This window comes from Eulemur rufifrons, chromosome 8, assembly GCF_041146395.1.
Source record: "Eulemur rufifrons isolate Redbay chromosome 8, OSU_ERuf_1, whole genome shotgun sequence".
Lineage (NCBI taxonomy): Eukaryota > Metazoa > Chordata > Mammalia > Primates > Lemuridae > Eulemur > Eulemur rufifrons.
In genome coordinates this window covers 73719791-73746872 of record NC_090990.1, presented here as the reverse complement: position 1 = coordinate 73746872, position 27082 = coordinate 73719791, and the positions used below count along the sequence as shown (strand labels likewise).

The following is a 27082-nucleotide window of genomic DNA, read 5'->3' as shown; positions in this document are numbered from 1 at the left end:
AGCTAGGACTATAGGTGTGTGCCACCACACCTATTTAATTGTTTTTAAAATTTTTTGTAGGGACAATATCTTGCTATGTTGCCCAAGCTAGTCTTGAACTTCTGGCCTCAAGCAATCCTCCCACCCCAGCCTCCAAAGTGGTGGGTCTTTATTTAGAAGTTTGGTGATGTTTTTGTGATCAGAAATATGCTGTAGTAACTTAACTCTTGCTTATATAAAATTAGCCTATGTAAGATTGGTTCTATTGTAAGTAATTTCACTTAAAGTCAGTTTCCAAGAACCTATCTACATAAAAGGAGGACTTACTGTGTTACAAATTGTCTCTGTATGTGCATTCCGACTATATTGCTTTCCCTATTTCAGTTCTCAATATATAAATCTGTGCACTCAAAAATAACAGGCCTATTGGGACTCAAACAGCTATCTGTATACCCATGTTCACAGCAGCATTGTTCACAATAGTCAAAAGGTGGAAGCAACCGAAGTGTCCATCAATGGATGAATGAACAAAATGTGATACACACACACAATGGAATATTACTCCGCCTTTAAAAGGAAGGAAATTCTACGTCGAGCATGGTGGCTCATGCCTGTAATCCTAGAACTTTGGAAGGTTTAGATGGAAGGACTGCTTGAGGCCAGGAGTTTGAGGCTGCAGTGAGTTATGATGACGCCACTGCACTCTAGCCTGGGCAACAGAGCAAGACCCTGTCTCAGAAAAGACAAAAAAAAAAAAAAAAGGAAATTCTGATACATGATACATGTTACAACATGAATGAACATTAAAGACATTATGGTAAGTGAAATAAGCATGATTCTGCCTATATGAGGTATCTAGAGTAGTCTAATTCATAGAAACAAAAAGCAGAATGGTGGTTACCCAAGATTGAAGAGAGAGGGGATAATTGGGAGTTATTGTTTAATGGATACAAAGTTTCCATTTGGGAAGATGAGGAAGTCTGTAGATGGATGGTGGTGATGGTTACACAACAATATGAATGTATTTAATGCCATACAACTGTACACTTTAAACTGATTAAGGTGGTAAATTTCATGGTATGTATATTTAACCACAGTAAAAAGTTTAAGTAACATGCTTATTAAAAAATGTACTACACAGTAGTGAGATAGTATACCTGCTTCAAATTGGATGTGGTTAACATGGAGGCGGAAAAGCAGTAAGCTACTAGAGAGATTTATAACTGGACTGGGCCCTACGGGGTGAAGGGATCATCAGATGTGAAGTCAAGAGCCTCCTTTAAGATTTGACTTCCCTAGAAACACATTTCAATCCTGGGCCTACTCTCTCTAAGTCACATTTCTTTTTGTCTTTCTCCAGTGACACTGTGTGCTGCTTCTAACAGAAATTCAGTTTCATGGCCATTCCCCAAGTGCCCTGTCTTAAAAGTAAAACCTAGATGTTTTCTAGGCAGTGGTTTTTCAACAGCAGGTGATTTTGTCCCTCTTGGGGACATTTGGCAATGTCTGGAGACAATTTTGGATTGTCACAACTGGGTGTGGGGTGGGGAGGGATGCTACTGGCATCTAGTGGGTATAAGCCAAGGATGCTGTTAAAAGATCCTACATTGCATAGGATAGCCTCTCACAACAAAAATTAACCAGCCCAAAATGCTAGGTTGAGAAATCCTGCCGTAAGGCTTTGCTAAGTTGCTTGATTTATGGTAGAAATTGATCATAAGTTAAAGGCTTCCTCCTTTTGGATCACTTGAACCCAGGACTTCAAGGCTGTAGTTTGCTATGATTACACCTGTGAATAATCACAGCACTCCAGCCTGGGCAACTTAGTAAGCTAGTAGAGAGATTTATAACTGGACTGGGCCCTATGGGGTGAAGGGTGAACTTAGTGAGACTGTATCTCTTGGGGGAAAAAAGTTTCCTCCTTTTATTCCCTACTGACTCTTCTCATTTATTTTGATGCATAAGGACTTATGCTGTCATTCTTTTCATGCTGGCCAAAGCTACCTATGATACTTTATATCCTGGGGCAAGGTGAAAAATAGAGGAGGTGGGATAGGACTTGAGGTCAAGCTGTCAGGGACACAAAGAAAAAGGAAAGAAAAAAAAAAATCCAAGTGAAGACAGTGGAAGGCAGTGCCTATGCCTTCTGGATTGGATAATTCTTCCTCATGGTCATTTGAATATATATGAGTTCGCTAGATATAATTTAGAGACCTATATGAGGAAATATCCAAAATTTAAAAATTCAACTAAAAAATTAAACCACAACTAAACATATTGTTTATAAGCTTAACATATTATTTACGATTACCTAAAACTTGCATTTATTCTGAGGAGCAATAACCTAATGAGTGCATAATAGTAATGTGTCAGTAACAAGAATAAATACTTTTGCTACTATTTTCCTCTTATATGATATTAAATAACAATAGACCTGCTGTAGAAGTATGACTCATTTGGTATGATTTAGGCATTTGGAGAAATTCGTTAACAGTCTCAGGCTACTATGCCATTAGGGTAATTCATTATTATAGTACACACTAAAATGGTGCCTTCTTATAAACACTTTGGAAAACTGTTTGACACAAAATACATATTAAAACTGAAAATATGCATACTCCATGACCCAGCAATTCCACTCCTAAATATATTCAAGAGAAATGCATACACTCACCAAAAGACACACATAAGAATATTCTCCACAGCACTATTCATAATAGCCCAGAATTAGAAATTTCTGAAATGACCATTAGTGGAAGAATGGATAACTTCTGGATATAATAAAATATGGATAAATAAATGGAACACATTACAGCAACGAGAATGAATGAACTATAAATACATGCAACAATATGGATGAATCTTACTTTGGTAGGTTGAATAATGGCCTCCAAAGACATCCAGGGTCCTAATTCCTGGAACCTGTGAATGTCACTCTAGATAGCAAGAGACTTTGCAGATACGATTAAATTAAAGATTTGGGATAGGAGGATTAACTTGATTTATCTGGGTGGGTCCTGAACGTATAGGCACAGAAAGATCTGACTGCAGAAGAGAAGATGATGTGATGACAAAAACAGGCTTTGATCATCTAGAAAGGGCCACAAGCCCATGAATACAGGGAGTAACCGGAAGCTGAAAAAGGCAAGGAAACAGATTCTTCCCTCACAACTTCAAGAAGGAACCAACCCTATTGCTGATACCTTGATTTTGGTCCAATGAACTGATTTTGGACTTCTGATCTCCAAGACTATAAGAGAATATATTTGTGTTGTTTGAAATCACTAAGTTTGTGATAATTTGTTACAGTGGCAATAGGAAACTAATATATTCACAAAAATGAATGAAGAAAGCATATTATGTATGATTACATTTATATAAAATAAAAACAGGCTAAACTAATCTATGGTTTTAGAAGTAGGATAGTAGATACTTTTGGGGAGGAAGAAGATAATTTAAAATAGGGACAAGAGGGAGGGCTTCTGTGGTGCTCATACACTCTGTGTTTTGATCTGAGGGCTGATGACAAAAGTTTAATTTGTGAAAACCTTTATTTGTGTACTTTTCTGTGTGTATGGTATATGCAGTTTTAAAAATTGGTGTCTTTTCAATACTTATCAATCTGATAATCTGCTGAAAAAGACAGATATATATTCAAGGGGATGGAAAAATACTAAACAATAACTATTTCTCAAGAACGCTAAAGATTTTGTTTCTCCCTGCAAAAGACTAAAAAATATTTAACAACTGGAAAAATACTGACTTATAAATGCTAAAAAAAATAAGCTAAAAGTAAAATACTGCTTAAGTAGCTTTGTTATGCTTCAATCCTAGGACCATAAATTACAAAAACACAAGTAAAGCCACATTTTCTGAAATAACATTAAAGGAGAAAGGCAGGTACTATACGCCAAATGACCAAAATGTCTTTTGGGTCTAACATTCTTTAAACTAGTAAAAATGATAATAATAGCAATCTCTCTATAGATCATTAAATATCAAAACAATTTATAAAACACATCAGAATTTTATTGCTTGAAGAATACAGCATATGAAATCACAAGAATGTCAAAATAAAAAGTCACTAGGCTTCAAACATATAATACATTATCAGATGCAGTAAAATATTAATTAACCTGAACTCTGCATCAGAAAAAAAAAAGGTGTGGGAAAATATCTAAGTTGTTTACGCAAGAAATAGATATACTTAAAATAGAAAGTATAAGGATGTGACAGTACAAATTAGAAAAGCCAACACTTACTAACTTATTATTTTTCTAGACTAGACTACCTTTGGTACTTAAACTTCTTAAAAAACAATTCCTTCTATCTCGTCTAAATGCACTTCAGGGATATGACATCCATGAAGTAATTTCAACTTAAAACATTCAGCAAAATTAACCTTTTCGTTACATGGGTAGAAGTATATTTAATAAACATATAGTATTTCCCTTTTTCTAAAACTGAAAAATATGATCATTAAGAAATCTAATACTTATAAAAGTTTACTTCTTTAGCTCTCCAATTAAAATTGGAATCTGGGCAGCCACAATCTATTTTTGGCCTTGGTAAATATAGAAATTTAAATTATTTGGCAACTGACATAGGAATTTAATTACTTCATACTATCTTAAGTGACTTTTCCTTTCTGTTTCCAAAATATAAATACTATGCCATTTCTTCAACACACTGGATTTCTATAATCACTACTATACTTTATTTACTGGAACCAAATTAAAGCTTCTCTCTAAAGCTTCTCTCTTTTAACAAGCAGGTTGAAATTATTTATGTTTCATATAGGGCCGATCAGTTATGACACACTTTCTTAAACAAAACCAATCTTTTTTTTAAAGCTATCACTCAATTAAGATGAAGGAGACAATGATGCAATTTCAAAAGGTAGCACTGGGCTCTAGGCTATCTAGTCAAGAAAATGTAAAAGTAATGCTAAAAACAAACAATAAGTATAGCTACAAGTTAAATTAAAAAAAAAAAAATCCCTCTCTCATAGCAAGCATGCTCATTAACTTTCATTTTTTTCCCCCAACAAAGGTTTGAATATTCATGAACCTCAGTTAAACCAACAGAACCTAAGCAATTGTTTCACAAGTCCCACCTATATATCTGAATAATATAAGCATGGAAGGACTGAGCAAGTAATACTACCAACAATTACTGAATTGGAGTGAAACAGTAAGAATCATGACAGTCCTCAAAAATGGGCAGTCTTTGAAATGTCATAGTATAGCTCAAGATGAATTATGCCATGATAAAACTTTAGTTTTTACCTCTACACAAAACAAAAACAATAAACATAACCCACCAATTTATATAACTACTATTGAACATACTCCTTCCTAGCTTTGAATGTCTTGTTTTGAGGTTTTCTAAACAAGTATATTTATCTGAGTATATATATTTATTGCATATATATACACATATATATATACAAACACACTCTCATTTTAAAAGATGAAGTTCAGATACTCCAGAACTGAACTCTTTTCACCAACCTGATCCAATGTCTACTGATTCACCTAGTACCCCCCTCAATAATTTAAAATTACCAATTTTTAGTTTAGTTAAAAGGGCAGAGGAAATGCAAATGCAGAGTTAGAGCTTCCATATAAATTTCACTGTATTTTTATAAACTTGAAGTTTTCTGTAACACTGTTTATTGATCAAATAAAGGACTCACTGCTATCTAAAATTTCATAAACACCATTAAAAATTCAAAATTGATATCATACTGAACCTTAAATTTTCAATAGTTCAAAGAGACAGGTTTTACATGTATAGCACACAATAGATGAAACTTAACAGCAGACATCCCTAGAATACCAATGGCAAGTCCACCAAGATGCACACAAAATTACAGATAAGCATTTCTTTCACTGTTTTTTTGTGCAGGGAAAAACATTTATAGAGGAAATAGAAACTCAGCTGGTGAATTTCAGATATCATCATCATCTTCTTCATCCTGAGAAGATCCTGCCTGATTGGATGCACTGGCTGAGGCAGCAGCAATCTGGGCTTGTTGGGCAGCTTGCTGCATTTGAAGCCATTCCTGTTGGGCCAATTCTGCTTGTTGCTGTCTAGCCTAAACACCAAAAACATAAAGACAAACAATAATTTTGTTTAAATCCACAAATACTTTGGTTAAACTTACACTTTGATTAAGCCAATTACAGACTTAGTCATTATCAAACTTGGATACTTTCCAACAACTATGTAATTCTTATATATCTGGAAAACATGAACTCCACAAGAAAATATAAATACAGATTCCTTTTCTGTCAACCACCCAGGTCTAAGGAGTTTCCCAAGCTTGGTTCTCTATAGATGGTTCTCTTTTATGTCACATAATTTATGACCTTTGGTTCAACTGAAAAGGTTGACAGAAAAATCAGAATATTTTCTCTTTGGCTCCTTTCCTCTCTTTTCATTTCACTTGATTCTTCTGTCCCCTCAAATTACAATTTTTTTTTTTTTTTTTTTTTTTTTTTGAGACAGAGTGTCGCTTTGTTGCCCTGGCTAGAGTGAGTGCCGTGGCGTCAGTCTAGCTCACAGCAACCTCAAACTCCTGGGCTCAAACAATCCTACTGCCTCAGCCTCCCGAGTAGCTGGGACTGCAGGCATGTGCCACCATGCCTGGCTAATTTTTTCTATATATATTTTAGTTGGCCAGATAATTTCTTTCTATTTTTAGTAGAGACGGGGTCTTGCTCTTGAGCGATCCACCCGCCTCGGCCTCCCAGAGTGCTAGGATTACAGGCGTGAGCCACCGCGCCCGGCCAAATTACAATTTTGATATAAACATTTTTCAATCTGAAATTCATTTATGCGGTTTAAAATTTCTCTAGTACAGTACCTTTAACTCTTAGTGGAAAAGTACTGGTCTTGGACATGAATGCTTGATATCTTTCTGGGTTTGAATTAAAATTTCCCACCCTATACATGCATCTCTCTCTTTCTCTGGGTCTCATTCCCTCTCTCTATAAATACACACAATGTAAACACATAGAAATATATATACCCTTCCCATATAAACACTAGTGAAAACATAACTGGTTAAAATTCAATCGTCTGATATATCCTCTATAAAAGCAACCACAGGATTTTAGAAATGAAAATATGCATAATTATGAAATATATGCAACATCTAAGGCTCTTTCTCAATTTAATTTCACCTGTTAGCAGAAAAACCACACCAAGAAGGGAAAAATGAAACTGTTCTTGAAAAGGTCTTATAATTTCCCATTAGACTCTGCTAAAACAATGTTTCTCCCTCTCTGCCTTTTCTCAGATTGTTCTTTAAATCTGGCTCATACCCTCATTTATGCATAGATAATTTCTAGTTATCATTTGAAACGCAAATCAGTCAGTCTTTCTTAACCTTTCTGGCCCAGATTTTGTGCTCTATTTTGTATGCCATAATTCTCTATGCATTCCCAAATCTATCTATTTTGTTTTATAATTATCTAAGTTTATAAGTATATAAGTTATTTTTTTCTCCACCAGACTTGAGAATAGAGATTGTTTTCTTATTCATTGTGGCATTCCTAACACACAGGCCCTCAGTATTTTCTGAATGAATGAATGATGGGAAAAGAGTGATGCTCAGCATAACCTCTAACATTTAAGATTTTACCTGTACAATTCTCACTTTTCTTAATAATTTGTCACAACTTTATTATCCAAACATTTCTAGATGAGAACTCTACCTAATCAGGTCATTACTTTCCTTAAAAAAAAAAAAATCATTTGTTACAAATTAAGTCCAAAATTTTCAGCCTAGAGTTCATGGTCCTCTAAATTAGTGCCTACCCCAACCTCTACATAAAATTTTTCCCAAATATACACCATACTTTCTCATCTTCACTACCTTTACTCATGCTGACATTTCTTCTATTTGAAATTTCCTGATTTTAATCTATTAAAATTCTGCCCTTCTTCCAAGTCAAACTGAAATACTATTCTCTCCTCCTGGTATCAGTCAGGGTGTAATCAGGAGATAGAAGTAACACTAGTCATAGGAACAGAAAAAACTTAACATAAAGAATTGTTGCTGGGCACAGTGGCTCATGCCTGTAATCCCAGCACTTTAGGAGGCTGAGACAAGAAGATTGCTTGAGGCCAGAAGTTCAAGACCAGTCTGGGCAACATAGGGAGACCCCGTCTCTATAAAAAAAATAGAAAAATTAGCTAGGTGTGGTGATATGTGACTGTACTCCTAGTGACTTGAGAGATGGAGGCAGGAGGATTGCTTGAGGCCAAGAATTCAAGGTTGCAGTGAGCTATGATCGCACCACTGCACTCCAACGTGGGCAACAGAGCAAGACCTTGTCTCAAAAACAAAAAAAAGAGTTGTTAACCAAGTATAAAGTCGGTACTAGGCAACTGAAAAAGCAAGAAGAAAACACTAAGCTACAGGCGAACCCCCAAAATCTGATGTGATGTCTCTCTACTTGGGATCTTTCTCATGAGAGTAGTCACCCTCTTAATACAGTTGTTAGTGTATCTATATCATACCTCCCCTACAAGACACTAAGTTTCTTAAGAAGAATGATGTATTCTTCATTATTATATTAGGTCATTAAATATGAAATGTCTGATTTCAAATCAGGAGTATAGTTTATTATATCTCAAACAAGAAGCAGTACAATTAATCAAAGTGTGTGCCTAAACTATTGACACAGTTTTGCCATCTTAAGGGTAGCTTGTTTATGCCAGCAATGAAGAAACCTGGAGAGCGAGTGGTAATGAAATCGAGAAAGGCATTTTTCACAGCTTGTTGAGAATTAAATATTTTTCCTTGAAAGAAGTAGTCCAAAGCCTGGAAGAAGTGGTAGTCAGTTGGTGCAAGGTGTGGTGAATATGGTAGAAGACAGAGTTTCCAAGTCCAGCTGCTGTAATTTGAGCAGCGTTGTTTGTGCAACATGTGAGTGAGCACTGTATTACAAGAGGATTGGCCTGTCTCTATTGACCAATCTCGGCTGCTTAATTGCAAGCATCCTCATCATTTCGTCCAATTGGTTGCAGTAGACATCTGCTGTAATTGATTGACCAGGTTTCATGAAGCTGTAGTGGATCACCAAACAGACACCATTAGTTTTTTTGGATGAATATTAGGTTTTGGACTGTGTTTTGGCATTTTGTCTTTATTCAGCCATTGTGCTGAATGCTTGTGATTGTCAAAAAGATCTATTTTTCATCAGACGTAATAATATGGTATAGAAATGGTTCACCTTTATGTCGCGACAGCAAAGGAAGGGAAGCTTCCATATGATTTCTCTTCTGATGCTTGTTTAATTCATGCAAAACCCATGTATCCAGCTTCTCCACCTTGTCCATTTGTTTCAAATGGTCCAATATTGTTGGAATACTAACGTCAAACATTGCTGCTAATTCATGTGTTAGGTTGAGATGGATTCACTTCCACTATAGCTTTCAGCTCATCATTATCCATGAGGCTCATTTCCAAGATTAAAATCACTAGAACAGAACTTCTCAAACCTTGGATGTACTATGCATTCAATAGCCACATCCTTCCCAAACACTTTGTTGATATTTCGAGTTGTCTGCACATTGGTTCCATGACAGAACTCACATTCGAAATAACATGAATTTTTTTTTTTTTTTTTTTTGAGACAGAGTCTCACTTTGTTGCCCGGGCTAGAGTGAGTGCCATGGCGTCAGCCTAGCTCACAGCAACCTCAAACTCCTGGGCTCGAGCGATCCTCCTGCCTCAGCCTCCCGAGTAGCTGGGACTACAGGCACGCGCCACCGTGCCCGGCTAATTTTTTTCTATATATATTTTAGTTGTCCATATAATTTCTTTCTATTTTTAGTAGAGACGGGGTCTCGCTCTTGCTCAGGCTGGTCTCGAACTCTTGACCTTGAGCGATCCACCCGCCTCGGCCTCCCAGAGTGCTAGGATTACAGGCATGAGCCACCGCGCCCGGCCATAACATGAATTTTTGACTTATCCATGGTTTCACAAAAATTGCTCTTAAAAAAATTTGAAAGATAATCACAAGCCAATAAGTGCATTTGAAAGACTGAGGAGTACATTCAAAATATAAATAAAACAAGTGTCAAAGTGAAATGTCAGAGATGTCAACTGTCAAACTTAGTACTTAAGGAAATTGGACATTTCATACTCAATAACTTTACACGTGCAGCACCTATATAATATGTGTTACATACAGTAGGGACTCACATGTTAATTGCATTTTGACTTGAAATGTGTTGATCAAAGGGCAAGAGTGGGGGAGTTGTGGTAGTGAAGAAGAAGAGAAGTTATTACTTTGGGGAAAGTCTATCCAAGCAAGTATAGTATCAGAGACTAAGAAAGAGGTCTGTGTTAAATGTTATTTAAAAAAAAACTCTAGAATAGAGTGAGACTTGAAGGTGGAAAAAAGTTACTGAATTTGGTGATTAGCTATCTATCTCTGTGGTAGGGCAGAAGTCAAATGCCAGGAATAAGTGGCATATGTTTCTAGAAGATGATAACACAGATTTTTTTTTTAAGAGATGAGGTCTCACTATGTTGCCCAGGCTGGAAGTCTATGGCTATTCCTAGGCATGATCACAGTGCACTGCAGCCTTGAACTTCTGGCCTCAAGGAATCTTCCCACCTCAGCCTCCAGAGTAGCTGGGACTATAGGTAGGCTCTACTTTGCCTGGCTTATAACATAGATTATTACAGCAAAAGACGGAGGGGTTTGGGGGGCATAAGGAGATACAGAAGACCCAAATATGGTTAAAGGCAGAGAAGAAGAAGTGAGTAGGGAAAAGATTAAAGATATCAGAAAAAACATGGGTAAGACAATTTTTTACAGTACACAAAAACTTGCTTAGGAAATTAGAAACCAAGTATTCTAATAAGTATTTTCACCCATTTTTACAAAGAAACATGGAATATAGTTAATTCTAACACACTGGCGTATTTACTTTTATGGCTGGAATAACCAAAGAGTTCAAAATCAACTAAGAGTGCTTCACTAAAAACATTTCAAGAATTCATAAGAAAATGACAAGGCAAACCAAATGTGTGAATTTAATCAACTTAAGAATACTCACTTTGTGGCCTCATCAACTACAAGTAGGTATACTTTTGTAACATGGAAAAAAATTCAAATAATTTCAAGTCTCCAAAAAGTTTTTATTGCAAAAGTGTTTGATCTTATAATTTATCAAATGGTCTGCAAAGTCATGTGCTAGTTACATTTCAAATTTAATTGACTTTTAGGTACCATGCCCCCATATCAGCTCTCATACCTTTCTCTGAACATAAAAGCACTCCTATGTCTTTAAATATTGTTTTTTTTGTTTGTTTGTTTGTTTTTTTGAGACAGAGTCTTGCTCTGTAGAGTGCTGTAGCATCATCATAGCTTACTGCAATCTCAAACTCCTGGGCTCAAGAGACCCGTCTGCCTCAGCCTCCCAAGTAGCTGGGACTACACATGCCTGGCTAATTTTTTCTATTTTTGGTAGAGATGGGGTCTCGCTCTTGCTCAGGCTGGTCTGGAACTCCTGATCTCAAGTGATCCTCCTGCCTCAGCTTCCCAGAGTGCTAGGATTACAGGGGTGAGCCACCTCACCCAGCCCTTTAAAAATAATTGTTGAGTCAGGGGCAGTGGTGTATGCCTATAGTCCCAGCTACTTGGGAGGCTGAGGCAAGAAGATCGCTTGAGCCCAGGAGTTTGGGGCAGTAGGGTGCTATGATCACACCTGTTAATAGCCGCTGCACTCCAGCCTGGGCAACACAGTAAGACCCCGTTTCTTAAAAAAAAAAAATTGTTGAATGGTACAATTTTAATCATATTTATTTCCACAAATTAAAAAAATTTCAGTGATATTTACTCTAATTTCTTTTTTTTCTCTTGTCTCCCACCCAAACCATTCCAAGTATTTTCCTTCTAAAATGGGAGTGTGAAAGAGAGGTAAGTAGGCATATATTTTCTAATTCACTTCTTTTGGAGATTTTCATTATGTTTTAAGAGTCTCACTCCCACACACTAAAATGACTCATTTTTAATTTGCAGTTAACTTTAAGTTTTCAAATACTTGCTACTAGCTTAAAATGAGGCTGTCATTGTGTTTAAAATAAAGTCTAAAAAATGAAACAAAACGAAAGTGATAAAAAGATATTATATCAGTTCCTCTCATGTTTAGAACTTAAGTACTTAGTGCTCTAGGGAAGAAGTACTAGACAGCTCCAATAATTTTACTTCTTCGCTTGCTGTCCTCACAAGAGCAAAGAAATACTAGGGATATTCACCCATATGCCAGGGTAAGAAAAGAAGGAGATAAAGAGAAATAAAGAACAGATAATAGGCATGGAGTGGTGAAGACAGATGTGGGAGCCAGTCAATTATGTCTTTACATTTTGCCCTGGCAAGAATAAAGCATATTCTATTTAAAAGTTCCATAATAAATTTAAGCAGATAAAATGGTAGCTAGAGCATGGTATTATAGAAAGAATACAGGTTTTGGAGTCAGAAGATATGAGTTTAAATACAGACTCCAACACTTCCTAACTATCTCAACTTACCTGTTTTATTTAAGTCAACCTTTCCCAGGAGACTAAGCTCTATAATGATAGGAACCATGTCTCTTGTTGACTGTTGTAAACCTGGCATCTAGTACAATGCCTGGTAAATAATAAGGACTTTAGTAAATATCTGTAGAATAAATGAATGAATAATTTCATACCAGTTTCTCCACTTCTATTTATTATGTAAATAAATATAATAAAATTTATATCATTTCATAAAATGATATAAGGTATGTAAAGTATCCAGCAGAGCATCTTCTTTTTTTCATCAAATAATTAATTTGGCACCCTCTAGGTGATTTACAATAGCAGAGAATCAAAAACTAAGCCATTAATATGTTTTTGTTTTTTACATCAGGTATCACTCTGTCACCTGGGCTCTAGACTTCAGTGGCCTCATTCTAGCTCACTGCAGCCTCAAACTCCTGGACTCAGGCAATTCTCCTACCTCAGCCTCCCAAGTAGCTAGGACTACAGGCATGCACCACCATGGCCACCTAACTTTTCTATTTTTTGTAGAGACAGAGTCTTGCTTTTGCTCAGGCTGTTCTCAAACTCCTGGCCTCAACTAATCCTTCCGCCTTGGCCTCCAAAAGTGCTAGGATCACAGGCATGAGCCACCATGCCCAGCCCCATCAACGTTTTTAAAAAATCATTACTCCTTTGATACTTCATATTCATATGGATTATAACATTGTTTGTATGTGTTTATGCCTGCTTTGAAGGCTTTTCCACTTTAGTTCCTATCATGAGTTGCTGTGAGAATTAAATACGATAATATAGGTAAATTACTTAGCAATGTGATTAACACATGGTTAGAACTCAATAAATGTTAGTAAGCTTTTATGGTTCTCATAAGTTTAAATGCTATCTGGTGTCTAACTGCCTAATAACACTTAAGACTCAAATGCTTTTTGGTATAAATCAGACTGATTGTTATAGCGGCAGAGAGATTAGCTGTGGAGCTAACCTGGAAGAGTTTACCTAAAATGACACTTCCCAGTTCTAATGGTTACTACAGCATCTCTTCTATTCAACCCAAAACTGCCTTATAATTTCAAATGAGAGGCCAGAACTTAATAGGGAAAAAGCAGCCTCACCTATACTTTCCCTTCTTCTTCCCTTTTTTTTTTAAAAAGGGATATTAACTTGGCTCTAATCCTTCATAGACTAGGCATTAGGATTTTGACAAGAAAGAAGAAAGGTTTTCTCCCTTTCTCTGCTCTACTGGCATTTAAATTTTTTTTTTTAAATTAGTGTGTTTTAAAGGTATATTAAAGAATCTTTGCCCAGGTTCTATGTTGCCCAGCCTCGAACTCCTGGCCTCAAGTGATCCTCCTGTCTTAGCCTCCCGAATAGCTGGGACCACAGGCATGTGCCACCATACCCTGCTAGATACGTTTTTTCACGCTTTTAAATAGTCATTCTGTCTGAAAAAAACCTCAAAGTAAAATCTTAATAGTTATTTGGAGTTTTTCTTTAGAAAACAGATTGCTGCAAATATTTACTTTTGCACAAACCAGAGTCAAACTGGACAGCTCTAGACATCGGACTCTATAATCAAACGATTAGCTAGAAGAAGAATCCTCTGGGTACGTACGTTGACTTAGGAAGGGATTTCAGAAATCAGTATGATTTCTGCTAGCAAACAGGGTAGGATTCAGATGAAAATAATTTAAAATGTATTACTTACTTTTGCAAATAATTCTTGTTGCTGTCTCAATAATTCTTCTTCAGGAATGCCAAGGTTTTCCAAACGAGAACTGGCCTTTCTTCTTTTCAATGCTACTGTCTTGCATTCTTGTAAGACTTCTTTTACTTCACTGATGTACGAGCCAAAGCCCAAACTTTCTAGAGCTAGAGAAATGAAAATATGAAAGGGTGATAAAATACAGCTTTCCCCCCATCAATGGAACATGAAGTTTTTATGGGTATTTCTTCAGGGGAGGGGAATGTTTTTGCTGTTTTCTAATAATTTTACCTATTTTATAGTGGTACAATTGGGTGGCTAAGACAATTTTTTCATTTTGCCTAGTATTAGAATGCAAGTCAGTTAAAACTTAAGTAACATTTCCAGGCATATGCCTTCACTTTTCCTTTTCTTTCTGACTAATTTTTAAAAAACTAAAGCATTTCCTGTGAGGAAAAAAAAAAGTCCAATGTAAGAACATGTGGTTTTAGTAAGAAAACATTTTTCCTATACCACTCATAGTAAATCAAATAGCATGAAGTCAGTCACTTTCTCAAAGAACACAAAAAAGGCAAATATTTGAAATATATTTGTAAATTACATATTTTGTAATTAGACTGATAAACACATTCTCTACTAAGTTTTAATAGGATAGGATGAAAGACCAGGTAAGTTTTCTTTTGTCTAATATGCCCCCAGGAAGCTATTGTTAGCTTCAAACTACCCAGTTTAAGAAATACCAGTGGAAATAATTCATGAAATTCAGCATTTATAGTGAGCCAACAGGTTTCTCTTGAAAATAGAACTTAACAGGAAGTATTATAAAAACATTTTCAAGTGATGTCGCAGAGAAACTGTGATTTTAAAAAGCAATAAGGATAGAAGAAACATTAATTAAAAAATTTCTTTATTTTTTTCACATTTAGAAAGAAAATTTTACAAAGAAAACAATGCATACTCTAAATGCCTTCCGTAATCTAGAAAAGATAAGACATAAAATTTCCTTTGGGCTCATAGTATTTAAAATTATATTTTAGGCTAGGAGCAGTGGCTCACACATGTGATCCCAGCACGTTGGAAGGCTGAGGCAGGAGGACCGCTTGAGGCCAGGAGTTTGAGACCAGCCTGGGTAACACAGTGAGACCCTGTCTCTACAAAAAAACTAAAAAAATTAGCCAGGCATGATGGCCTGCACGTGTAGCCCTAGCTACTTCAGAGGCTGAGGCAAGAGGACCACTTGAGCCCAGGAGTTCAAGGCTGCAATGAGCTATGACTGTGCTACTGCACTCCAGCCTGGGCGACAGAGCAAGACTCTGTCTCAAAAAAAAAAATACAAAAACAAAAACAAATTATATATACACATATAGTTTTCTATATGTTGACTAATGCCCCAAAGGCATATTGTGTTTGCTGATCCTCCTGCCTTGGCCTCCCAAAGTGCTGAGATTACAGACGTGAGTCACTGTGCCCAGCCCAAAAGACATATTTTGTATTCTGAACCAATGATGAAATATAGGTAGTGAAGAACACAGTAAATTAATTTTGTTCATCAGTTCTCGTAGTCTTTCAACAATTATGGTGAACCAAACTGCTTTCAGCACAGATGCTCTCAAATCTAACTTCTGAGATTTTACCAAATATACTTTTACAAATCCAAAATCCACTATGCAAACTATGCAAATTGTGATTTCTAAGACATTTTTAACCGATTTACAACTTTAATTATTTGAAATGTTATAAGCTGTTTTCATCAACCTTCTTTAGAAATAATCTGATGCCAAAAGCAGAATACCATATTATTATTTGAATTTTAATTAACTGGTCTCCTCCCCCACCCTCTAATTCTCTAAAAACCTCAAAAAGGCATTATTCTGAGTTCTGTATATCAAATTCATCATCACATAATTCTGACTTCGAGGAGCTTGAAGTATAGTGGAAAAATAAGTGAAAACTAAGGTAGCCTGTATTTTTCACTTGAATTAACAGACTGATTTTTTTTTGGTGTCAGTGATAGCCCAAGTTTTTGTATTATCTCTTCTCTTTTTAAAGGCACAGAGTATTTCAATGAGATTAGCTAGAGACAATACCAAAAGAAACCAAGTGAATGGTTTATGGTTTCCCATCATATTCTAAAGTCTGATTTCCTTAGTCCTATGCTAAGGTTCTCCATGATCTAGCCCCTCCTGCTTTTTTCCACCGTTACTTCTGCCATTAAATCCCTGTACACTTCTGCTAAATCTGACTGCTCAATGTTTCCCAACAAAAACCATAGTTTTCCACATTCATGCTGACGGCAATGAACTCATGGCACTGATCAAATCCCATCTTCAAATTAAGTATGCCTGACCCTCTCAGACAGATATAACCTCCCACTTTTGAGGTCAAACAGACCTTAGAACTGAAACTTGATTGTCACAGTATTTGTATAACCTTGGATCTGTTACTTAATATCACTAAGCTTCAATTTTTCCATCTATAAAATGAGAATAGCATTTATTTCTTAATATCAGCCTACAACCAGGGTCAGTTAGTTAAGCACGAAGGCCCTAAAGCCAAACTGCCAGGGACTGACTCCCAACTCTGCCTATTAGCTGTGTGACCCTAGATAAGTTCCTTTACCTCTGTGCCTCACAGTTTTCTCTCCTCTAAGAAAGAATAACAACAGTACCTACATCTCATTGGATCAGGTTGTTGTGAAGAATAAATACATTAATATAAATAAAGAGCTTAGAACAGAGGCTGGCCCACAGGAGGAGCAAAATAAAATATTTGCTATTATATTATTAGTTTTAGGGTTGTAGGAATCAACAAGTAATTAATACGAGGCATTTAACACAGTGTCTAGCACATAACAATCATTTAACGGACTCAGATTATATATTACTCGGCTTTTATTTTTTTCTCTTACATTTAAAAGAATTCCCTAGATAAGTATACAGGACCTAAATAAATGTATAGCTGTACATTATTACATCTAAATTCAAGTTGAGCAAGTATATTTTATAATATTAAATTTAAAAATCAACACAATGGAGACACAACCTTTAAACGGCATGGATTAGTAGGCTAGACATTAAGAAAATTCAATCCAAACTACCATCAACCATGGAGAGCTTGGGTTAAAAAATAAAAATATATATATAAAACTCACCTTTAAAAACATTTAAAGCTAAGAACACTGTTTTCCAAAAAATTTGCAAGCAGGGCTAAGGTTAATATTCAATGTTATTCAAAGAGTTCCTATATACAAACACTGCACTCTCAATAACATAGTTCAATACGAACAGTCATAAATTTAATATCAAAAATTACATTGACTTTAACCTAAATTTTAAACAAATTTTGGCTAATAGATATCAATAACTGGACGTGGTATCTTCTAAACAGGAAGACAATTTTATAACATTTGTTACCCTGTAGGAGCAATCATTTCCATTTTACACAAAGGAAACTATTGAAGGATAAGGGAAATGGCTCCTAAGCAGGGCTACCATTTACAGTTGTGCAGACAACACACAGTATCAGAGGGCCATTCGTACTATAACATAGATTTGTATGTTTACTATGACACTTTTTCTGGCAGATGGTAGTAATGGTTTTTTGTTTTTATTTCTTTTTTGAGACAGGGTCTCACTCTGTTGCCCCGGCTATAGTATAGTGGTGACGATCATAGCTCATTACAATCTCAAACTTCTGGGCTCAAGCAATCCTCCTGCCTCAGCCTCCTGAGTACCTGGGACCACAGGTGTGTACCAACATGTCTCGCTAAATTTTCTATTTTTTGTAAAGATGAGGTCTCCTTCTTGCTCAGGCTGGTCTCCTGACTTCAAGCAATCTTCCTGCCTAGGCCTCCCAAAGTGCTAGGATTACAGGCATGAGCCACAGTACCCAGCCGGTAGTAATGGTTTTTAAGGAAGGAGTGCCTTTTTCTAATTTGTACAAAGGGACCATATGGATTATTGATGGCCCTGCCTCTAAAGGATCTCATCAGAGCAAAAACCAAAAAAGGAAAATATCTTTTTTAAAAATCTGTGGGTAAAACCAACACACATCACTGTCTGCTATCCTCTGCCATGTATCTTAAAACTATACCCAGAAAAGTCCATGGTGTATATTGGGGAAAAAAATACTTAGCACATTTTTCAACTTAAAAGATAGATATTAACAAGACAGCTATATAAAAAAAAAAAAAGGGTAGAAAATTCCCCCAAGCAACAATAATCTTTTTTTTTCTGAGACAGAGTCTCACTCTGTTGCCCAGGCTAGAGTGCCATGGCGTCAGCCTAGCTCAAAGCAACCTCAAACTCCTGAGCTCAAGCAATCCTCCTACCTCAGCCTCCCAAGTAGCTGGGACTACAGGCATGCACCACCATGCCTGGCTAATTTTTTCTATATATATTTTTAGTTGTCCATATAATTTTTCTATTTTTTTTTTTTTAGTAGAGACAGGGTCTCACTTTTGCTCAGGCTGGTCTCGAACTCCTGAGCTCAAACGATCCACCCGTCTCGGCCTCCCAGAGTGCTAGGATCACAGGCGTGAGCCACCGCACCTGACCCGACAATAATCTTGATACAGGTTTATGTTACCTTACAAAGTGACATACTCCTGAAAAGTTCTGTTGTAACATGAATTTGTATGAATCACTTTATACTTTGAATGCATAAAGCATGCTTTTCATTAAAAAATTATGTGAAACACAGAACCTATATAAAATACCATATTAATTAGCATTCTCTAATTTCTCAATTTCTTTTGTTTGGGGGGGAATGTATTTCACTTAAAATACATTAAGTGAAAAATGTTATTTCACTTAAAATACATTACGAGGAGGTAGCCCAAGTGACTTCTTGGCTCATTAGCCTGGCAAAGGTTTCTGAAGATCCTTAAGAACCATATCTTCCTCCATGGTATCACTACTCCTCGGAATCTTGGACAATGAGAGACTAATGGCAGAGAAGGAAGTGAATGTCATTCATCTTTATATTCTTAGCAGTGTCTAACACAATGCCAAGTACTTAGCAGTTTTCAATAAGTAATTATTGGGTGGCAAAAGGAAAACAAAAACAAAAAATACATAAATTTTAAGGAAAATAATAATAAAATCCTAATTTGAAAAGTACCTGATTATGTGTGATAAATTGTGCAATGCAAATTACATGTGACCGTCCTTTGGAAAAAATATTTCTATTAACGATTTAGGCAACATAATATATTATTCTCATTCATTCCCCTTATCATTACAACTTCTCTACAATACTCAGATCCTCTGATTTCAAAACTACTTCACATTCACTTTCCAAAACAGACTGTGGTTTAAGATTTAGAGCAAAGCTACTCAAAGTGTGGTCCATGGACTTGTGCCAGAATTGCTCCTAATGGCTGCAGTAAGTTAAGTAAGAAAATTCAAAGTAAGCATTTGAGAACCTTTATAGCAACTTGACACAGTAATTTTATGTCTACTGAATCTAGTAAAGAAAAAAAATAGAGTTTTTATCTGTTTTTTCATTTCGTTTTTCTAGTGATCCATTTTTATGGCTTTTTACTAAGGTACCACTGTGAGAAGGACTAGAATAAAAAAATGTCCTTCAACATAGACAGCTTGGAGCAACTCAATGGCTGAAGAACAAATTCTCAGAAACATTTTCAAACTTTTACTACTTTCAGTTACTATTCTCACAAAAGTAGGGAAAATGTAGCAAGAGACTAAAAACGCAGGAACAAAATAGTATTTAAAATATTCTTATTCATATTTTAACTTTGCAAATGATATCATGATATAAACAAAACAGGCCTTTAGCTTCATATTTTAATCAGTATCACTACAAATTTTTAAATTATTTATTGTAGCTTATGTAATGTAAGGTTCTCTACCCCTGACTGATTCTTTCAATAATTTCAAGTTACACCTGAAATCAAGTTTTATACATAAATGGGGAAGCCTTATCTTAGTTAACAGATCTGCCTAAGTCCACAAAATTTCCAGTGTACAACTTATAGCTCTTGATTCTCAATGTCAATTCTTCCCATAATGCAACAGAACTTGGTAGAACTCATTCAAGAATATGTGTTCACAAAAACAGCAATGAAATAAAAGGAACACCTTTTATAGCTTAGAATTCCCTCTATTCATTTTTCTGTGCCCTGCAATAAACACCAAGTTTACCTTCTTAAATTTAAAATAAGCAAAACAGAAACAAGAAGGGTTTTCTTTTTACCTACTTTATGGTATTTCAGACTTACTGATGATAAAATTATTTCAACCTTAACTTGCATTTTACAGAACTGCCTGAGGATGCTTAATTTATCCTGACAAGATAAAGCAAGGTGGCAACTGAACAAATGAAATGTCCTGAAGCAAAGTCTAGTTCATTGAATTTATTATCAAAACCCCAAACTTCAATATGTGAGAATCATATTTTAAAATGTACATTATTATTTCACTTGGATATATCCTACATTTCTAAATAATCAATGCTGATAGAAAAATATAAAAAATGTCACATCTACCATGATTAATCTGTTAGAACCCACTTTAAACATCTAAAATATATACTTTAAGCATTTTTTTTTTTAAATTTTAACCTCCCCAAACAAAACTCCCTTGAAAAAATTAAGCAATAAGAGATTACATAAATGTATAAAATCTACTCCCCCAACTGGGGAGAATTCTTGGGCAAAAATGCAGATTCTTATACACTCAATAATAGCAATGTTACAAGGAAAAAAGGTAAATTTACAAGACTGTAACAGGTTCAACACATGATTTTTTTAAATTAATAAATAATCCTTATTACACAAAGAAAATGCTCTTTCACTGTAACTGACTCATACGTTAAACTGAATTTAGCATATTCCAAAGTTGAACTATTTAGCATACTGCTTGCTACAGCTGCATTTCTATTCCATCATGTCAATCAGAAATCTAAATATATCCTAGAAAAGAATAAACTCTCCCCAAGAAGACAGACTGTAATATGTTATTAGATTTTTGGAATGATCCCCACTTGTGTGGAGTAAACAAATGTTTAGGCAGAGCCTGTTGAAATCTTTTGCAATTTTCATTAGAAAGGCAATGTTGATAAAAGGTTCTTTTTCCTTTTTATGAGTTGTAAAAGGAAATTATAGCTATCTATGTTGGATAATCTTGTGAAAGACTTATGACAGCAATCACACATACAATGTAAAAATAAAAACACAAGAGGAAAAATAGACAACTTAGCTTTCATTTTACTTGCTAGAGTATAAATACTAGCTTTAAGAATCAAATATACTTTTTCCTGGGGATTTCTCTCCTTATGTACTGAAATGGCAAAGTATATTTAAAATCCATCTTCAGGACACCATACAGGATCAAAAATGAATCATTTAGTCCTTTTGTCAATATTGACAGTAAAATATTGGATGTGGTCACTATGAGCAGATGTGCTCTCTACTTCATCATAATAAAAAAGTCACCTCTTAAAAAGTTATAAAAATTAAATGGTAGACAACTGCCTACCAAAATGATTAAAATTAACCATGCCTTTTTTTCTGACCTCAAAAGTAATCAAGAAATTGTTAGAATTTTAATTGGATTAATACAAAAGGCAAGTTAGCACCTCAAAATGAATGCAACTCTTTCATAAGAGCACACGTAAAAATCACAGAAGGTAATTCCCAAAACATTATAACCAGTAAATATGTCTCCCCTCTCTAAAGCCATCAGAATACAGTCCCTCAAATCCCTATTACTGGACTAAATACTTGCAAAGATAACAGAAACTGTTGAAACTTTAAGAAGTGCTGTTCAATAAAAGCTTAAGTGTATACAACCAAATGGAAATAGCAGCAAGAATGGACAGGGAAATGTTCCATTAAAAAAACCATACAACCTTTCAACCCAAGCTTTTAAAACTTATCTCCATAGAATAAAGCAAACAATGTAAAAGCAAAAAAAAAAAAAAAAAAAAAGAAGAGATTAAAGAACACTTTTCTTACAGATTAGAACAGGTGTGCTTTGGTAACCTGTTGATAAATTACCACCATCAAACCAGTTTTAAAGCAGAAAATACACTCTCTTAATTCAACACCAATAAACTTTACAACGTTGAACACATTCATGTTAAGAATTTTTTAATTCATGTGTTCATAAAATCAATCTTTTCTCTACATTGGTGAAAAGGTCAGGTGGGGAAGGAGTGCTGTCTCCACTCATTCTTGAAGTTCCTCCGTCTGAATGTTAACTTTCCAAGGGAGAACTTCTGGGTTCCTTTCTCAGTTGTCATTATCTAAGTTCAACTTTAGGCAGGCAATTCTTGTTGCTTCAGCTTACCTGGTTGTAAACTGAGACCACTATTAATTTAATACTTTATGTTTTGGGGATGTTAGTTGTCCTAAATGTTTGCACTCCTTACTTTTATTCGCTGGATGAAAAGTACCTGAAGAACGCTACACAGAGATTTTTTTTAAGTCACTGGCTGCCTTCATGTTCGTTCGAGTGGCTTTTTCATTAACACTACTTAGCAGTGAAGAGGAATGAAGGCTTTGACAAGAATGGGTTCACGCAACTAGCAGACTGTCCCCCTGGACCCTCATTTAAACCATGTCCTACACATGCCTTACCTTGAATGACATGCTCTGGTGAGATGGTCTTCTTTTCGGATTTGTTGCAAATCTCATTGGCTTCAGAAGATATAAGGTGAATGAATTCAGTGCAGCAGTTCACCACCAGCTCTCGAGCATCGTTGGCCACCCGGACATTGGGGAGAGTCTCTTTGATCATTTTATTGATAGCAGCTCTGGGGATAGTGAGATCATCATCGTTGCCAGACGAGGAAGCCATAATACCTTCCTGTCTCTCGTGCCCCAGCTTTTAAAAACTCCCCGGCTCTGGTCCACTCCTCCACGGAGATTTCTTCAAAACGCTGCACTAGGAGAGTGACCCGGGGGCGGGCAAGGGGGGATGCTCTGAGAAGAGGTTGCAGAAATTGAGGAAGGGGGAGGAGCACGCTCGAGAGAGCGGGGAACACCCGAGTGTGTGAGATTTAGGGCGAGTTTGAGAGGAAAGTCGGGGGCCTGAGGATTCTGGGGAGAGCACTGCCAAGGTTGGGGAAGAGAAAGCAAGGTGGTCCGGAAATTTGAGCGGCCGGGGAACCACCTTCTTGCCTCCTCAGAGGAGCGGGCGCTGTCGCCTAACTGGTCCCCAAAGGCGCCAGAGAAGAGGAAAGATCTAAGGGCAGTGGCCTTGGCCGCAGTACAGGGCGGACAGCTAGCGGGCTCGGCTCTACAGAGCCGGAGCCCCCGCTGCCGCCGCTCCCAGCAGCCGTTGCCGCCGCCTCGGCCAAACCATCCTTCAGACACCGCGCCGCCGCCTCACAACATGTCGGCCGCGGCCGCTGCTGGAACGGCGGCCGCCGCCTGGGAACGAATATGGACAGAGCCAGGCACAGTGGGAGTTGCAGTGGCTGTCGCCGTGGCCGTTCAGCCCGAACGCAGATCTTGGAAGTCGAAGCGGCGGCAACGGTGGTCCCTCCAGAAGCCAGGAAAGGTTTGCTGGAAGCCGCTCCCGACACCCTTTGCGCCACCGGAAACCTTGTCTCCCCATGTTCCCCCCTCCCTTCCAGGCCGACTTCCGGGTGTGGCTACCGCCACCCTTCCCCCGCCCACGCCGGCGGGAACCGCCCGTCTTCGGTGCCAGCAGCTTCCGCTTGCTGCTGTGGCGGCACGCGCCTCGAGATCCCTTCCATTCGTAGGGGCCCTAACCGGACAAGCGTGCGCCTCGCGATACCGGAGAGCCCCAGGCACGCTCTTGCTCTGGGGCTGGAGCGTCAGACCCGGGAAGGGAGAGGGCGGGTAGATGGGCTTGGTTGAGTCGTCTCTATCCTCCCTTAACCAACTGAGGCCTCGAACCCCCCTCCTAGCTGGGTCTGGGGACAAAGGAGCGCTGGATATTGTTAAAAAAACAAACAAACAAACAAACAAAAAAAAGCACCTCTCATTGCTGTTCCTTGAGGAGCCCGAATTGGGGTTGAAAGTGAGAGGAACAGAGCCTGGGCTCCGGAGTGGGAGGTGGGGAAAGCAGAACCCTGTGTGTCTGTATCTGCGACGTCTGGAGAAAATGCTTTTGAAGATACATAATAGACCTTATTTGAATCAAAGCTCTCTATAGTCCTCCACCCGTCTTCTCGTTTATGGGAAATGAAATATTCACAGAAGTGACTTGCACGGTCACTACAAATGACTAAACTGGAAACAGGAAGTCACATCCAGCGTAGTGAAAATGCTTAACATACCATGAACCCAGTTGCAAGGTTCCAACTTAGCCATTTTTCATGGTGTATCGCGGGTTGGCTTCTGAAGGGGGGGAAATATGTTAAGAGTATCTTAAGCAACTCTGCTATTTGCTCCTTTCCAGAGTGACTAGTAATCGCAACTAGTATCAAGTTCTTTACAGAAGTTGTGTTATTTTTAAGAAACTAAGTTTGTTATACTGTCACGTGGAAAAAGACACTACATTATTAGTGGGATGTTGGAATTTCTAAAAAGTGAATGAATGCGATTTAAATCTGTTTTGGTACTTCATCAGATTCATTGCTCTTGATAACCGGTTTGTTTGAAATGTTTTCTTAAAACATCCATTCTAAACCCCTAAATGTGTAGCTGTCGAGGAAACATTACAGTTTATTACACTATTTTTTCATTTAGCATTTTCTCCAGGATTCTTGCTGGTTCTTTAATTTCTAAAGTGTAGACACTTGTTTTTCAGTGCTACTAAGTTTAGTCAAAACAAAATTTCTTAGATAAAAACAGTATATAAAAATTTTCTTCAGAACAAGAATGTAAACTGTTGGCTTATGTATCATCTTTATAAAATCTTTTTTAAGTCAGCTTACTGTTGGATTAGAGATTTATTGTATTTTCTAAATTTATCTTGGCCTTACCACGTTTATCAATCTGAAAAAACTAGCTAGCAAAAAAATGTCCCCAGAGTTGTCATGTCACTGACCCATATCTTGGCACCCCTGAAAAGAAGTAATAATAATTTTGCTTTTTCAAATAACATTTATGCTTTATAAATATATGCTAAATAGGTCAGTAGAGCATACATGTTGTTATTCCAGTAATACTTTATTACACTTGTCTGTGGTAGCATAAATAGCATGGAATGTATAGTAAAGAGACCTAGGTTCCAGTCCCATCTTTTTGTTACTTTAGACAAGTCACTCTCCAAGCCTCATTTTTTTTCAATTTAGAGATGGAAATATATGACGCAAAAGATTCAAAGTGAAATGAGATTGTGTGAAAGCACTTTTTATATTTCATAATATAAAATATAATGAAATATAATATTTGGCATCTGTATCAGGTCTGGGCAGTCTTTAGTAATAAACCATATATAATATGGCTGAGAGATTTAATTAAATATAAATACCAGTATGATATGTCATGAAACATGCTAATCTGTAGCCCATATTTAGCAATTTTTTGAGAACAATAACATCTCCTTATGAAGCTTTTAGAGAGAGTGCATATATATGAAAGATTTTTTTTCATGTCCCAAAATTCATGATATGAAGAGAAACATAATAGAGCTGTGGGTTACTTTTATTAGGAGTTAGGCTAACTCTATAGTAGTTATCTTAAAATGTGTTAATTTATAGGTGCCCAGGTTTTCAGCTAAAATTACTGATAATACTATTAATAGATCTATAATACTTGTAATTTGAAGCCTAACATTTAAAAAAGTAAACAATACTCTCCATTATGCTCCTTTATCCTTGCTAACATGCCATTTGCCATTCAGTGACAATTCAAATTAAAAAAAAAAAAACCTATTAGCACTGTGCTAAGTTCTTTTATCTGTATTATTTCAATTACTCTTTAGAACACCCTTGTTTGATAGGTACTGTTTTAATCTCCATTTTACAGATAAGGAAAGAAGCTTGGAAAGTTCAAAAAATTACCCAAAGGTAGTACAGCAGTCAGTATATGCTAGATTATGTTGCAATAACAAATAATCCCCAAATCTCAAAATGTTTGTTTCTTGTTCATGCCATGGGTTTATGTGAAGCAAGAGGGCTTTACACATAGTAATCAAGAATGATTAGATAATCTGTCACAAGATTAGTTTTTTAAAAATCCATTAGAGCTATTGGAAAGAAGTAATAAAGGAGCTTTGAAATATAGGCGGTTGACAGTTAGAAAGGAAGGAAGGAAGTATTTGTGTTCAAAGTAATAACATAAAGTTGTATAGACAGAAATTGTTCTGGAAACAGTGAAGAGATGGCTCTAATTGAATAAAACATCCGTGTTGTATAGTAGTGAAAGGGAAATGAGAAAGCCAAAGACATAAGGCAGCAGAAGTCATGAAGTATTATAATAGAAGCCAAGAGAGAGGAGAGAGAAGTCAGTTATACCAAAGGCTACGGAAGCAAGGGGAGAAGCTGTCACCTTAAGGATAGGGCCACAAATGCCCAGAGAACCCAACAAAATAACTGGATTGCTACGGTGTTGGTGTGTTTTGCTTTTAAAAGAGATAGTAGACCTCCATGAAACAGGTCCCCTGTGCTTTTTTACTTACTGTGTATCTTCATAATACTCTTCTAAAAATCCTATTTTTGTTCTCAACTTGAAAGAGCCCAGCTCATGCAAAGGGTTTGGCCTCATATCTGGGTTTGATCCTCACTGTTCCACTTAACTAACTGTAACATTGGGGCATTTAAGCTGTGTCTTGTTTTTTCTCATCTACAAAGTAATAATATCTGATTTAAAAGGTGTTTTAAAGATCAGATGACAGACATAATGTATACAAAGTATTTGGCACAGAACTTATATGCTCAATAAATGGCAGTAGTTGTTAGAAATCATCATC

The 27082-nt window shown here is 36.6% G+C and overlaps 1 protein-coding gene across 1 annotated transcript; it reads right to left on the bottom strand.

The window, feature by feature from the left end:
• Positions 1 to 4664: 4664 nt before the first annotated feature.
• On the bottom strand, positions 4665 to 23768 carry DR1 (down-regulator of transcription 1). Its single transcript, XM_069478226.1, has 3 exons — positions 22834 to 23768; positions 14235 to 14398; positions 4665 to 6079 (listed from the first exon to the last, which is right to left on the bottom strand). Exons 1-3 carry the CDS (start codon positions 23051 to 23053, stop codon positions 5933 to 5935), a joined length of 531 nt encoding a protein of 176 aa, XP_069334327.1. The 5' UTR covers positions 23054 to 23768; the 3' UTR covers positions 4665 to 5932.
• Between the last annotated feature and the right edge of the window lie 3314 nt (positions 23769 to 27082).

Bases quoted from the DNA above. Each gene is read 5' to 3' on its own strand.
- DR1 (XM_069478226.1), bottom strand. From the start codon at position 23,053: ATGGCTTCCTCGTCTGGCAACGATGATGATCTCACTATCCCCAGAGCT. The intron at 14,399-22,833 runs GTAAGGCATGTG...TCATTTCTCTAG, and splicing joins ACCAGAGCATGTCATTCAAG to CTCTAGAAAGTTTGGGCTTT. The intron at 6,080-14,234 runs GTAAGTAATACA...TTTGGTGTTTAG, and splicing joins AACAAGAATTATTTGCAAAA to GCTAGACAGCAACAAGCAGA.